This window comes from Salmo salar, chromosome ssa03 (genome assembly GCF_905237065.1).
Source record: "Salmo salar chromosome ssa03, Ssal_v3.1, whole genome shotgun sequence".
NCBI classification, from domain to species: domain Eukaryota; kingdom Metazoa; phylum Chordata; class Actinopteri; order Salmoniformes; family Salmonidae; genus Salmo; species Salmo salar.
The window spans coordinates 76,943,544-76,957,523 of NC_059444.1; the positions used below are offsets into that span (position 1 = coordinate 76,943,544).

Below are 13,980 nucleotides of genomic sequence, written 5' to 3' on the forward strand. Positions count from 1 at the left end.
TCCTTCTATCTCTACCTCTGACTTTCTCTCTGTCCTTCCTTCTCTCTCTACCTTTGACTCTCTCTCTGTCCTTCCTTCTCTCTCTACCTCTGACTCTCTCTCTGTCTTTCCTTCTCTCTCCCTCTCTCCCTCTCTCTCTCTCTCTCTCTCTCTCTACCTCTCTCTCTCTCTCTCTCTCTCTCTCTACCTCTACCTCTACCATTAACTCTGACTCTCTCGCTTTCTCTCTCTCTCTCGCTTTCTCTCTCTCTCCCTCTCTCTGTCCTTCTCTCTACCTCTCCCTCTGACTCGCTCTCCACCTCTCTCTCTGACTCGCTCTCTACCTCTCCCTCTGACTCGCTCTTTACCTCTCCCTCTGACTCGCTCTCTACCTCTCTCTCTGACTCGCTCTCTACCTCTCCCTCTGACTCGCTCTTTACCTCTCCCTCTGACTCGCTCTCTACCTCTCTCTCTGACTCGCTCTCTACCTCTCCCTCTGACTCGCTCTTTACCTCTCCCTCTGACTCGCTCTCTACCTCTCTCTCTGACTCCCTCTTTACCTCTCTCTCTGACTCGCTCTTTACCTCTCCCTCTGACTCGCTCTCTACCTCTCCCTCTGACTCGCTCTCTACCTCTCTCTCTGACTCACTCTTTACCTCTCCCTCTGACTCGCTCTCTACCTCTCCCTCTGACTCGCTCTCTACCTCTCCCTCTGACTCTCTCTCTGTCCTCCCTTCCTTCCTTCTCTCTCTCTCTCGCTCTCTCTCTCTCACTCACTGTCTCTCTCTCTCTCTCTCTCTCTCTCTCTGTCTCTCTCTCTCTCGCTGTCCCCCCTCTCACTCTCTCTGTCTCTCTCTACCTCTACCTCTACTTTTACCTCTACCTCAATTAATTTCAATTCAAGGGGCTTTATTGGCATGGGAAACATATGTTAACATTGCCAAAGCATGTGAAATGGATAAACAAAAGTAAAATAAAAGTGAACAGTAAATATTACGCCCATACCAGTTCCAAAATAATAGAGGCATTTCAAATGTCATATTATGTCTATATACCATGTTGTAACGATGTGCAAATAGTTAAAGTACAAAAGCGAAAATAAATCAACAACATAAAATTGTATTTACAATGTTGTTTGTTCTTCACTGGTTGCCATTTTCTTGTAGCAACAGGTCACAAATCTTACTGCTGTGATTGCACACTGTGGTATTTCACCCAATAGATATGGGAGTTAATCAAAAATTATTTGTGGGTCTGTGTAATCTGAGGGAAATACAGCTGAAGTCGGAAGTTTACATACATTTAGGTTGGAATCATTAAAACTTGTTTTTCAACCACCCCACAAATTTCTTGTCAACAAACTATAGTTTTGGCAAGTCGGTTAGGACATCTACTTTGTGCATGACGCAAGGAATTTTTCCAACAATTGTTTACAGACAGATTATTTGACTTATAATTCACAGTAACACAATTCCAGTGGGTCAGAAGTTTACATACACTAAGTTGACTGTGCCTTTAAACAGCTTGGAAAATTCCAGAAAATTATGTCATGGCTTTAGAAGCTTCTGATAGGCTAATTGACATCATTTGAGTCAATTGGAGGTGTACCTGTGGATGTATTTCAAGGCCTATCTTCAAATTCAGTGCTTCTTTGCTTGACATCATGGGAAAATCAAAAGAAATCAGCCAAGACCTCAGAAAACATTTTTTAGACCTTCACAAGTCTGGTTCATCCTTGGGAGCAATTTCCAAACGCCTGAAGGTACCACGTTAATCTGTACAAACAATAGTACGCAAGTATAAACACCATGGGACCACGCAGCCGTCATACCGCTCAGGAAGGAAACACGTTCTGTCTCCTAGAGATGAACGTACTTTGGTGCAAAAAGTGCAAATCAATCCCAGAAGAACAGCAAAGAACCTTGTGAAGATGCTGGAGGAAACATGTACAAAAGTATCTATATCCACAGTAAAACGAGTCCTATATCGACATAACCCAGCAAGGAAGAAGCCCCTGCTCCAAAACCGCCATAAAAAAGCCAGACTACAGTTTGCAACTGCATATGGGGACAAAGATAGTGGGGCTGCTTTGCTGCAAGAGGGACTGGTGCACTTCACAAAATAGATGGCATCATGAGGGCGGAAAATGATGTGGATATATTGAAGCAACATCTCAAGACATCAGTCAGGAAGTTAAAGCTTGGTTGCAAATGGGTCTTCCAAATGGACAATGACCCCAAGCATACCTCCAAAGTTGTGGCAAAATGGCTTAAGGACAACAAAGTCAAGGTATTGGAGTGGCCATCACAAACCCTGACCTCAATCCTATAGAAAATGTGTGGGCAGAACTGAAAAAGCGTGTGCGAGTAAGGAGGCCTACAAACCTGACTCAGTTACACTAGCTCTGTCAGGAGGAATGGGCCAAAATTCACCCAACTTATTGTGGGAAGTTTGTGGAATCCTACCCGAAAAGTTTGACCCAAGTTAAACAATTTAAATGCAATGCTCCCAAATACTAATTGAGTGTATGTAAACTACTGACCCACTGGGAATGTGATGAAAGAAATAAAAGCTGAAAAAAATCATTCTCTCGACTATTATTCTGACATTTCGCATTCTTAAAATAAAGTGGTGATCCTAACTGACCTAAGGCAGGGAATGTTTACTAGGATTAAATGTCAGGAATTGTGAAAAACGGAGTTTAAATGTATTTGGCTAAGGTGCATGTAAACTTCCGATTTCAACTGTATGTGTATCTAATATGGTCATACATTTGGCAGGAGGTAAGGAAATGCATCTCAGTTTCCACCTCATTTTGTGGGCAGTGTGCACATAGCCTGTCTTCTCTCGCCTACGGCGACCTTTCTCAATATCAAGGCTATGCTTAATGAGTCTGTACATAGTCAAAGCTTTCCTTAATTTTGGGTCAGTCACAGTGGTCAGGTATTCGGCCAAATATCATTCTAGTTTGCTTTGTTTTTTTGTTAATTCTTTCCAATATGTCAAGTAATTATCTTTTTGTTTTCTCATGATTTGGTTGGGTCTAATTGTGTTGCTGTCCAGGGGCTCTGTGTGGTCTGTTTGTGTTTGTGAACAGAGCCCCTTACCAGCTTGCTTAGGGGACTTTTCTCCAGGTTCATCTCTCTGTAGGTGATGGCTTTGTTATGGATGGTTTAGGAAACGTTTCCTTTTAGGTGGTTGTAGAATTGAATAGCTCTTTTCTGGATTTTGATAATTAGCGGGTATCTGACTAATTCTGCTCTGCATATATTATTTTCTGTTTTACATTGTACACGGAGGGTATTTTTGCAGAATGCTGCATGCTGAGTCTTAATTTGCTGTTTGTCCTATTTTGTGAATTATTGGTTGGTGAGCAGACCCCAGACTTCACAACCATAAAGGGCAATGGGTTCTATAACTGATTCAAGTATTTTTTGCCAGATCCAAATTGGTATGTCAAATGTTATGTTCCTTTAGATGGCATAGAAGGCCCTTCATGCCTTGTTTCTCAGATCGTTCACAGCTTTGTGGAAGTTACCTGTGGCGCTGATGTTTAGGCCGAGGTATGTATAGTTTTTTTTGTGTTGTCTAGGGCAACGGTGTCCAGATGGAATTTGTATTTGTGGTCCTGGCGACTGGACCTTTTTTGGAACACAATTTTTTTGTCTTGCTGAGATTCACTGTCAGGGCCCAGGTCTGACAGAATCTGTGCAGAAGATCTAGGTGCTGCTCTAGGTGTCACGATCGTCATATAAATAATTGGACCAAGGCGCAGCATGAGTAGAGTTCCACATTTTAATATTAGTGAAACTTCTCAAAACAACAAAGATATAACGATGTGAAATACATAGCGCACATAAGCACACATACAAAACAAAACAATATCCCACATTGCAGGTGGGAAAAGGAACAAACTAAGTATGATCCCCAATTAGAGGCAACGATTAATCAGCTGCCTCCAATTGGGAACATACACATACCCCAGCATAGAAATATACTATCTAGAAACCCCCATAGCCACGCTCTAACCTATTAAACCGTAGAGAACCCCGAGGGCTCGCTATGGTCAGGGCGTGACAGTACCCCCCCCTCCCCCACAAAGGTGAGGACTCCGACCGCGAAACCTGAAACTAGATGGGGAGGGTTAGGGTGGGCAACTAGCGTCGGTGGCGGCTCCAGTGCGGAACGTAGCACCCGCTCAGACCGCGGATCCGGCCATGGAGCAAGGCTGAACGCCATGCCCGGACTGGGCACCGGCGCAGAGGAAGGATCCGGCCATGGAGAGGGACTGGATGCCGTGCCTGGACTGGGCACCGGCGCAGAGGAAGGCTCCGGCCATGGAGCGGGACTGGACACCGTGCCTGGACTGAGCACCGGCGCAGAGGAAGGCTCCGGCCATGGAGCGGGACTGGACGCCATGCCTGGACTAAGCACCGGTGCAGAGGAAAGCTCCGGCCATGGAGCGGGACTGGACACCGTGCCTGGACTGAGCACCAGCGCAGAGGAAGGCTCCGGCCATGGAGCGGGACTGGATACCATGCCTGGACTGGGCATCGGCGCAGTAGAAAGTTCCGGCCATGGCATTGGCGCAGGAAGCTCCGGGCCGTGGACCATCACTGGAAGCTCCGGGCCGTGGACCGTCACTGGAGGCTCCGGACCGTGGACCGTCACTGGAGGCTCTGAACTGTGAACCATCGCTGGAAGCTCTGGACTGTGAACCGTCGCTGGAAGCTCTGGACTGTGAACCGTCGCTGGAGGTTCCGGGCTGTAGACCATCGCTGGAGACTCCGGACTGTACACACACACTGGTGGATGAGTGCGGGGAGCCGGCACAGGACATACCGGGCTGGGAAGACGCACTGGAGGCCTGATACGTGGAGCCTGCACAGGTTGAACTGGACTGATGACACGCTCCTCAGGGCGAGTGTGTGGAACCGGCACAGGACGTACCGGGCTGGGAAGGCGCACTGGAGGCCTGGTGCGTGGAGCCGGCACAGGTTTCACCGGACTGATGACACGCTCCTCAGGGCAAGTGCGGGGAGCCAGCACAGGATGTGCCGGGCTAGTAATGCGCACTGCAGGCCTGGTGCGTGGAGCCGGCACAGGTTTCACCAGACTGATGACATGCTCCTCAGGGTGAGTGCGGGGAGCCGGCACAGGATGTACTGGGCTGGGAAGGCGCACTGGAGGACTGGTGCGTGGAGCCGGCACAGGTTGCACCGGATTGATGACATCGTCCTCAGGGCGAGTGCGGGGAGCCGGCACAGGATGTACCGGGTTGGGAAGACGCACTGGAGGCCTGGTGCGTGGAGCCGGCACAGGTTTCATCGGACTGAGGACACGCTCCTCAGGGCGAGTGCGGGGAGCCGGCACAGGACGTACCGGGCTGGGGAGGTGCACTGGAGGCCTGGAGCCGGCACAGGTTGCACCAGACTGATGACACGCTCTTCAGGGCGCCTGTGCTGCAGAATACACCTAACCAACATCTCTCTCGGATATCCCTCCTCCAACTGCTCCATCGACTCCCAGACAGTCTCTGGCTCTCTCCTCGGCTCGGCTGACCGCCCCTTGTGCCCTCCCCCCCAAAAAAACTTGGGGTTGCCCTTGGGCTGTTTGTGGCCGCGGACCCCGGCGTCGTCGCTGTCCTCCTTTACTCCTCAGCGACTCCCGCCAAGGAAGGGTCTCGCATCCACCCAGTATCTCTTCCCATGTCCAACTCTCCTTCACCTCCTGGGTAAGCTGCTTGGTCCTGTAATGGTGGGATATTCTGTCACGATCGTCATATAAATAATTGGAGCAATGTGGACTAGAGTTCCACATTTTAATAATAGTGAAACTTCTCAAAACAACAAGGATATAACAATGTGAAATACGTAGCGCACATAAGCACACATACAAAACAAAATAATATCCCACATCGCAGGTGGGAAAAGGAACACACTCAGTATGATCCCCAATTAGAGGCTTCAATTAATCAGCTGCCTCCAATTGGGAACCATACACATACACCAACATAGAAATATACTATCTAGAACCCCCCTAGTCACGCTCTGACCAATTACACCATAGAGAACCCCGAGGGCTCTCTATGGTCAGGGCGTGACAGTAGGCCCTACTTGGTTGGGGACAGAAGCACCAGATCATCAGCAAATAGTAGACATTTGGCTTCAGATTGTAGTAGGGTGAGGCCGGGTGCTGCAGACTGTTCTAGTGCCCTTGCCAATTTGTTTATATATACTGCTCAAAAAAATAAAGGGAACACTTAAACAACACAATGTAACTCCAAGTCAATCACACTTCTGTGAAATCAAACTGTCCACTAAGGAAGCAACACTGATTGACAATATATTTCACATGCTGTTGTGCAAATGGAATAGACAACAGGTGGAAATTATAGGCAATTAGCAAGACACCCCCAATAAAGGAGTGGTTCTGCAGGTGGTGACCACATACCAATTCTCAGTTCCTATGCTTCCTGGCTGATGTTTTGGTCACTTTTGAATGCTGGCGGTGCTTTCACTCTAGTGGTAGCATGAGACGGAGCAGACAACCTACACAAGTGGCTCAGGTAGTGCAGCTCATCCAGGATGGCACATCAATGCGAGCTGTGGCAAGAAGGTTTGCTGTGTCTGTCAGCGTAGTGTCCAGAGCATGGAGGCGCTACCAGGAGACAGGCCACTACATCAGGAGACGTGGAGGAGGCCGTAGGAGGGCAACAACCCAGCAGCAGGACCGCTACCTCCGCCTTTGTGCAAGGAGGAGCAGGAGGAGCACTGCCAGAGCCCTGCAAAATGACCTCCAGCAGGCCACAAATGTGCATGTGTCTGCTCAAACGGTCAGAAACAGACTCCATGAGGGTGGTATGAGGGCCCGACGTACACAGGTGGGGGTTGTGCTTACAGCCCAACACTGCGCAGGACATTTGGCATTTGCCAGAGAACACCAAGATTGGCAAATTCGCCACTGGCGCCCTGTGCTCTTCACAGATGAAAGCAGGTTCACACTGAGTACATGTGACAGACGTGACAGAGTCTGGAGACGCCGTGGAGAACGTTCTGCTGCCTGCAACATCCTCCAGCATGACCGGTTTGGCGGTGGGTCAGTCATGGTGTGGGGTGGCATTTCTTTGGGGGGCCGCACAGTCCTCCATGTGCTCACCAGAGGTAGCCTGACTGCCATTAGGTACCGAGATGAGATCCTCAGACCCCTTGTGAGACCATATGCTGGTGCGGTTGGCCCTGGGTTCCTCCTAATGCAAGACAATGCTAGACCTCATGTGGCTGGAGTGTGTCAGCAGTTCCTGCAAGAGGAAGGCATTGATGCTATGGACTGGCCCGCCCGTTCCCCAGACCTGAATCCAATTGAGCACATCTGGGACATCATGTCTCGCTCCATCCACCAACGCCACGTTGCACCACAGACTGTCCAGGAGTTGGCGGATGCTTTAGTCCAGGTCTGGGAGGAGATCCCTCAGGAGACCATCCGCCACCTCATCAGGAGCATGCCCAGGCGTTGTAGGGAGGTCATACAGGCACGTGGAGGCCACACACACTACTGAGCCTCATTTTGACTTGTTTTAAGGACATTACATCAAAGTTGGATCAGCCTGTAGTGTGGTTTTCATTTTGAGTCACACTTTCATGTTGAGTGTGACTCCATATCCAGACCTCCATGGGTTGATAAATTGGATTTCCATTGATTATTTTTGTGTGATTTTGTTGTCAGCACATTCAACTATGTAAAGAAAAAAGTATTTAGTAAGATTATTTCATTCATTCAGATCTAGGATGTGTTATTTTAGTGTTCCCTTTATTTTTTTGATCAGTGTATATGTTGAAGAGGGTGGGGCTTAAGCTGCTGTTTTTTCCCCCAACACCACTTTCCATCAATTTGTAAAGCAGACCCTCATGCCAAACTGAGTCAAAAGCTTTTTTGAAGTCAACAAAGCATGAGAAGACTTTGCCTTTGTTTTGGTTTGTTTGTTTGTCAATTATGGTGTGCAGGGTGAATGCGTGGTCTGTCGTACTCTAATATGGTAAAAAGCCAATTTGACATTTGCTCAGTACATTGTTTTCACTGAGGAAATGTACAAGTCTGCTGTTAATGATAATGCAGAGGATTGTCCCAAGGTTGCTGTTGAAGCATTTCCCACGGTAGTTATTGGGGTCAAATTTGTCTCCACTTTTGTGGATTGGGGTGATCAGTCCTTGGTTCCAAATATTGGGGAAGATGACAGAAATGAGGATGATGTTAAAGAGTATATTTTATATTTTATCATTTCATGTAGGATACCATCAACATCAGAGGTCTTTTGGTGTTGGAGGGTTTGTATTTTGTCTTGTAGTTCATTCAATGTAATTGAAGAATCCAGTGTGTTATGGTAGTCTTTAATAGCTGATTCTAAGATTTGTAATTGATCATGTATACGTTTTTGTTGTTTGTTATGTCTTATAGGGCCAAAAAGATTAGAGAAGTGGTTTATCCATACATCTCCGTTTTAGATAGATAACTCTTTGTGTTGTTTGTTTAGTGTGTTCCAATTTTCCCAGAAGTGGTTAGATTCTATGGATTCTTCAATTACATTGATCTGATTTCTGACGAGCTGTTCTTTCTTTTTCCGTAGTGTATTTCTGTATTGTTTTAGTGATTCACCATAGTGAAGACGTAGACTCAGGTTTTCTGGGTCTCTATGTTTTTGGTTGGACAGGTTTCTCCATTTCTTTCTTAGGTTTTTGCATTCTTCATCAAACCATTTGTCATTGTTGTTAATTTTCTTAGGTTGTCTGCTTGACATTTTTAGATTTAATAGGGAAGCTGAAAGGTCAAATTTACTGTTTAGGCTTTCTACTGCCAAGTTTACACCTTCACTTTTACAGTAAAATGTTTTGTCCAGGAAGTTGTCTGAAATGGTTTGAATTTGTTGTTGCCTAATTGTTTTTGGTAATTTTTTACACTACTTTCCTTCCATCTATAGCATTTCTTAATATTGTGCAGGTCCCTTGGCTTTGATGCCTCATTATTGACTATTGCTCTGTCCAGGTAGAATGTGATTTTTCTGTGATCTGATAGGGGTGTTAGTGGGCTGACTGTGAACACTCTGAGAGACTCTGGGTTGAGGTCAGTGATAAAGTAATCTACAGTACTACAGCCAAGAGATGAGCTGTAGGTCTCTTTCTCTGCTTCTCCACCTCTCCCTTACATGCTTTCTCTCCCTTTAACCTGTTGATACTGTGGGTACTGCAAAGATGCTCCCATAACTGTACAATTGAATTAAAATGATATGATAATTCATAGCTCTCTCCCCTCTACCCTTCCTTCCCTCTGCTTCAAAGATACTCTGAGACAATACCTTACTGTTTGAATGAGAATAAACACTGGCTCAGATGTGAGCACATTATAAATGGGAAAACTGTATATGCACTCATATCTGGCATTTTGGATCATGGGCTAACCCAGCAGTTCATGAGTTAACCCATGAGTTAACCCCACAGTTGCTTTGATGCAGTGTTGTGGCAGGCTTAGATCCTGAAACTGGGATGTAACCTGTAGATGGATTGGAGAGGCACTCAGAGATCTTGCCTGAGGGAAAGAGCCCTCTTGGGCTTTGCTGTATGTGGATGGATTTAAAATGAGATTCTGTAGAACAAATGGGAACTGAGAATGTGTCAGTGAGTCATGTGTACAGTAAATGCTCTCTCTCACACACACAGGCACACACACACAGTTCTTTGACTCCTATGTGTGTCTCTCTCTGTGTAGGATGGTGGAGTACTCGTTGGACCTGCAGAACATCAACCTCTCAGCCATCAGGACAGTCAGGGTCCTCAGACCCCTCAAAGCCATCAACAGAGTACCCAGTGAGTTCTGTCTCGCTGTCTCTCTTTCGCTCTCTCTTTCGCTCTCTCTCTCTCTCTCTCTCTGTCTGTCTCTCTGTCAGTCTGTCTCTTTCTGTCTGTCTCTCTGTCTGCCTGTCTCTCGCTCTCTCTGTCTTGTTTATCTCTGTTTGGCTGTCTGTCCATCTGCCCGTCTGTCTGTCTGTCTGTCTGTCTGTCTGTCTGTCCGTTTGTTTGCATGTGACATGTCTACACTGAGTGTACAAAACATTAGGAACATCCACTCTTTCCATGACATAGACTGACCAGGTGAATCCAGGTGAAAGCTATGATCCCTTATTGATGTCAATCCGCTTCAATCAGTATAGATTAGGTTAAATACAGGTTAAATAAGGATCTTGGCCTTGAAACAATTGAGACATGGATTGTGCATGTGTGCCATTCAGAGAGTGAATGGGCAAGACAAAAGATTTAAGTGCATTTGAACAGGATATGGTAGTAGGTGCCAGGCTCACTGGTTTAATTGTGTCAAGAACTGCAACGCTGCTGGGGTTTTCACATTCAACAGTTTCCCGTGTGTATCAAGAATGGTCCACAACCCAATGGACATCCAGCCAACTTGACACAATTTTGGGAAGCATTGGAGTCAACATGTGCCAGCATCCCTGTGGAACGATTTCGACACCTTGTAGAGTCCATGCCCCGATGAACTGAGGCTGTTCTGAGGGCAATTGCTGGGGTGCAATTCAATATTAGGAAGGTGTTCCTAATGTTTTCTCCATTCAATCAGTACAGTCATTGTATATGTCCTTAGACTTTGCTGTGATCCTCTACTCTGTTCTAACTGCATAACCCCAGGACAGTGCTGTTTGATCTGAGCAGCCCATCTCCTATCAGATGCCCTCTACTACAACAGAGTCCCTTACAGATTTACATATCCTCCTGTAATGTAGATCACTGTTCTCTCTCTGACCCCAACCCCATCCCTCTCAAATACAACTCTGTTCTCAGACAAAATTGTAAACACCTATTGATTTTCCCCTCAGACAGCTTCTAATCATCGTAAGCACCAATTAGTCCGATCAAGCGAGGGTCAGCTAATCTCTCCATTCACTTCCAGTCAGTGAAAGTGATAGCATTTATCCGCTAATGCTAACAGTGGCTAACAGTGAATAACACACAGATAGTGGTATCAGTGAGACTCAGCTGGCATTTCCTTATCTCCTCTTTACTAGAGCTAACTGGCTAATAGCGGCTAACACTGATATGCATGCTGTAAGCTAGTGAGACAGTGTACTGAAACACAGTGAAACAGGACATGTTCCAAACAGCTGTCATCCTTATCCTTGCATCCTTTACTTGTTTCCTTTCCTTTCCCTCAGAGTTAATAGCCTAATGGGCTAAGCTAATGGCAAAGAAACACAGATCACTGCTAACGCTAATGGACTAATGGTGTGGAAACCGAGACACAGAGAGGTGTGCTGGAGTCATCAGTCTGCAGGTACATTTAGTGAGTGCAGGTGTTCTATGGCACAGTCTGTCTCTAATGAGAATTATTGGCGCATAGAGAAATTAGTATTTATATACACATAAAACACACACATGCACACACCACACACACACACACACACACACACACACCTCCAACTCGCCTCTCTCTGTGATGAGAATTAGTGAAGACATTACTCTCTCATCTGGTCCATTACACACACAGAGATTAATCCTAGCACTAATTACCTGGGAAAACAGTTTTCCTTGAGTGCTGACGATAATTCCCATTTTGAAGACACATTCCCAAACATAATTGCGATTTGGGAGCGCTGAAGACTGTTCCCTTATCAATGTTTCAGTGGGTGTTGCCACCGGGGTAACTCGTTAAATATGAATGGTCATTGAATTAGTGCATGTCATTGCCTCGCTCCGCCAGCTGATAGGAAGTTATAGGGAGTAGGGAGGGGTGATACTGATAGTGATGTTATGTTTGGGGAACTGATATAGGCAGACTGGTGACTGGTGAACATGTGTAAACAAACACACTAATACACATGCTGGGACACACACACATGTACACACACATGTTGTGTGTGTGTGTGTGTGTGTGTGTGTGTGTGTGTGTGTGTGTGTGTGTGTGTGCACGCGCGCCTGTATTTGTATGAGTGCTCGTGTGTGTGTATATATATATATGTGTGTGTGTGTGTGTGTGAGCACTCACTGTATAGTATAAACATATAGTTGCACCCAGGGGAATGGATAACTGATGAGTATGTCCACACCTCTGCATTAGGCCAGATAGGGGTGAGATACAATAGACATAAAGCAACTGCTTGACATGAGGTCATTTTGACCAAGTTAATATATACAGACAACATCGGCTGAGATTGACCCCAGAGAGACCCAATTTGTACCCTTCCTAGAAGATGAATAATAGTATAGTCTCTCTCTCTCTCTCTCTCTCTCTCTCTCCATTTGATACCCCCTCCTTCCTTTTCTCCATTTCAGTGCTACTCTCAGGCCCTGCCTCATTTTCTTTTGAATGTGATTCTGTGTTAATGAAGCACCTCTAGGGAACCAACACATTTAGATCCTCCCAGAGCCAGTAGTAGAGCAAACACATACTGCACTTTTATTTATCACCCTGTATGTAGCCAGTATCACCCTGTATGTAGCCAGTAACACCCTGTATGCAGCCAGTAACACCCTGTATGTAGCCAGTAACACCATGTATGTAGCCAGTATAACCCTGTATGTGGCCAGTATCACCCTGTATGTAGCCAGTAACACCATGTATGTAGCCAGTAACATCTTCTATGTAGCCAGTAACACCCTGTATATAGCCAGTAGCACCCTGTATGTAGCCAGTAACACCCTGTATGTAGCCAGTAACACTCTGTATGTAGCCAGTAACACCCTGTATGTAGCCAGTAGCACCCTGTATGTAGCCAGTAACACCCTGTATGTGGCCAGTAACACCCTGTATGTAGCCAGTAGCACCCTGTATGTAGCCAGTAACACCCTGTATGTAGCCAGTAACACCATGTATGTAGTCAGTACTACCCTGTATGTAGCAAGTGTGCCCTGTTCAAAGCCCACGGTGAAGTGGTGTTATTGAGGGCGTGTAGTAATGAGTAGGATTATGTGTTTTCACATGCAAAAGTGAATGGTTTTGATGAAAACACTTTAGCTGCCTTCCCAATGAAAAGTAGTTTGATAAGAGATGTGTGTTTTTGGACGATGCTGTTGACAACATGACCAAGCAGTGCAGATTACTGTTCCATCTGAGAAGGGCACTCCTGCCATGACGTGCTGCAGCAGTATGTCTAACAACAGAAACATCTCTAGAACGACACATTGATCTCTTGCGAAATGCGCAATTAAATGGGAATTACACAAAAAAATCTACATTTGTTAGCTTTTTTTCAGACCTCAAAAATTGTCTTTGGATGTGATTTAAGCATTGACATGGACTCAGAACATCCATTTTCGTTGTTTCTCTGTGAAGAATTGTAATAATTGTCCCTCTATAGGTATACATACATTAGTTCCTCTATAGATAGGCATACATTAGTTCCTCAATAAGTAGGCATACATTAGTTCCTCTATAGGTAGACATACATTAGTTCCTCTATAGGTAGACATACATTAGTTCCTCTATAGGTAGACATACATACATTTCCAAGATTGCAGACGTGGTTTGTCGTCCTCTCGTTTACTTTTTGTATTTTTTGTATTTTTGTATATATTTCAATTTATTTTCAATCTTTTTCCATTTTTAAATTAAATATACCTTCCGTAATCCGCCTCACCCAATGTGACACGCTATTTTTGAGCGGCCTTATAGCCAGAACCTCCATCAGAAGCTAGCCGTCAGTAGCTAACCAACTAATTAGCTACTAGCTATTTAGTCATTGTTACTCCTGATCATCACAGCTAGCTAGCTGCCACCGAGTGACCCAGCCTCGAAGCTAGCCCTGAGCCAGGCCCACCTCCCGGCCTACTCTGTGACCATTCGGATATTCAGCCGATGCCTCCCGGACTCTACCCCAATATGGCTAGAATCCACTACTCCTCCGGATCCTTGCCGTAAGCTCTGGACCTTTGCATCGGATCATCGCTGCTAGCTAGCTGCTACCGAGTGGCTATAGTGGCTAACACCCCTGCCCCGAAGCTA

At 45.9% G+C, this 13,980-nt stretch overlaps 1 protein-coding gene across 2 annotated transcripts in view; it reads left to right on the forward strand.

Annotated features, from left to right (window-relative positions):
- LOC106606743 (voltage-dependent T-type calcium channel subunit alpha-1I-like) overlaps positions 1–13,980 on the forward strand; it is a 139,674-nt gene that overhangs the window by 24,729 nt on the left and 100,965 nt on the right. For both annotated transcript variants that reach the window (XM_045715480.1, XM_045715479.1), the window contains exon 3: positions 9,739–9,836. In XM_045715480.1, the coding sequence (XP_045571436.1) occupies positions 9,739–9,836 (98 nt within the window). The remainder of the gene's footprint in view (positions 1–9,738; positions 9,837–13,980) is intronic.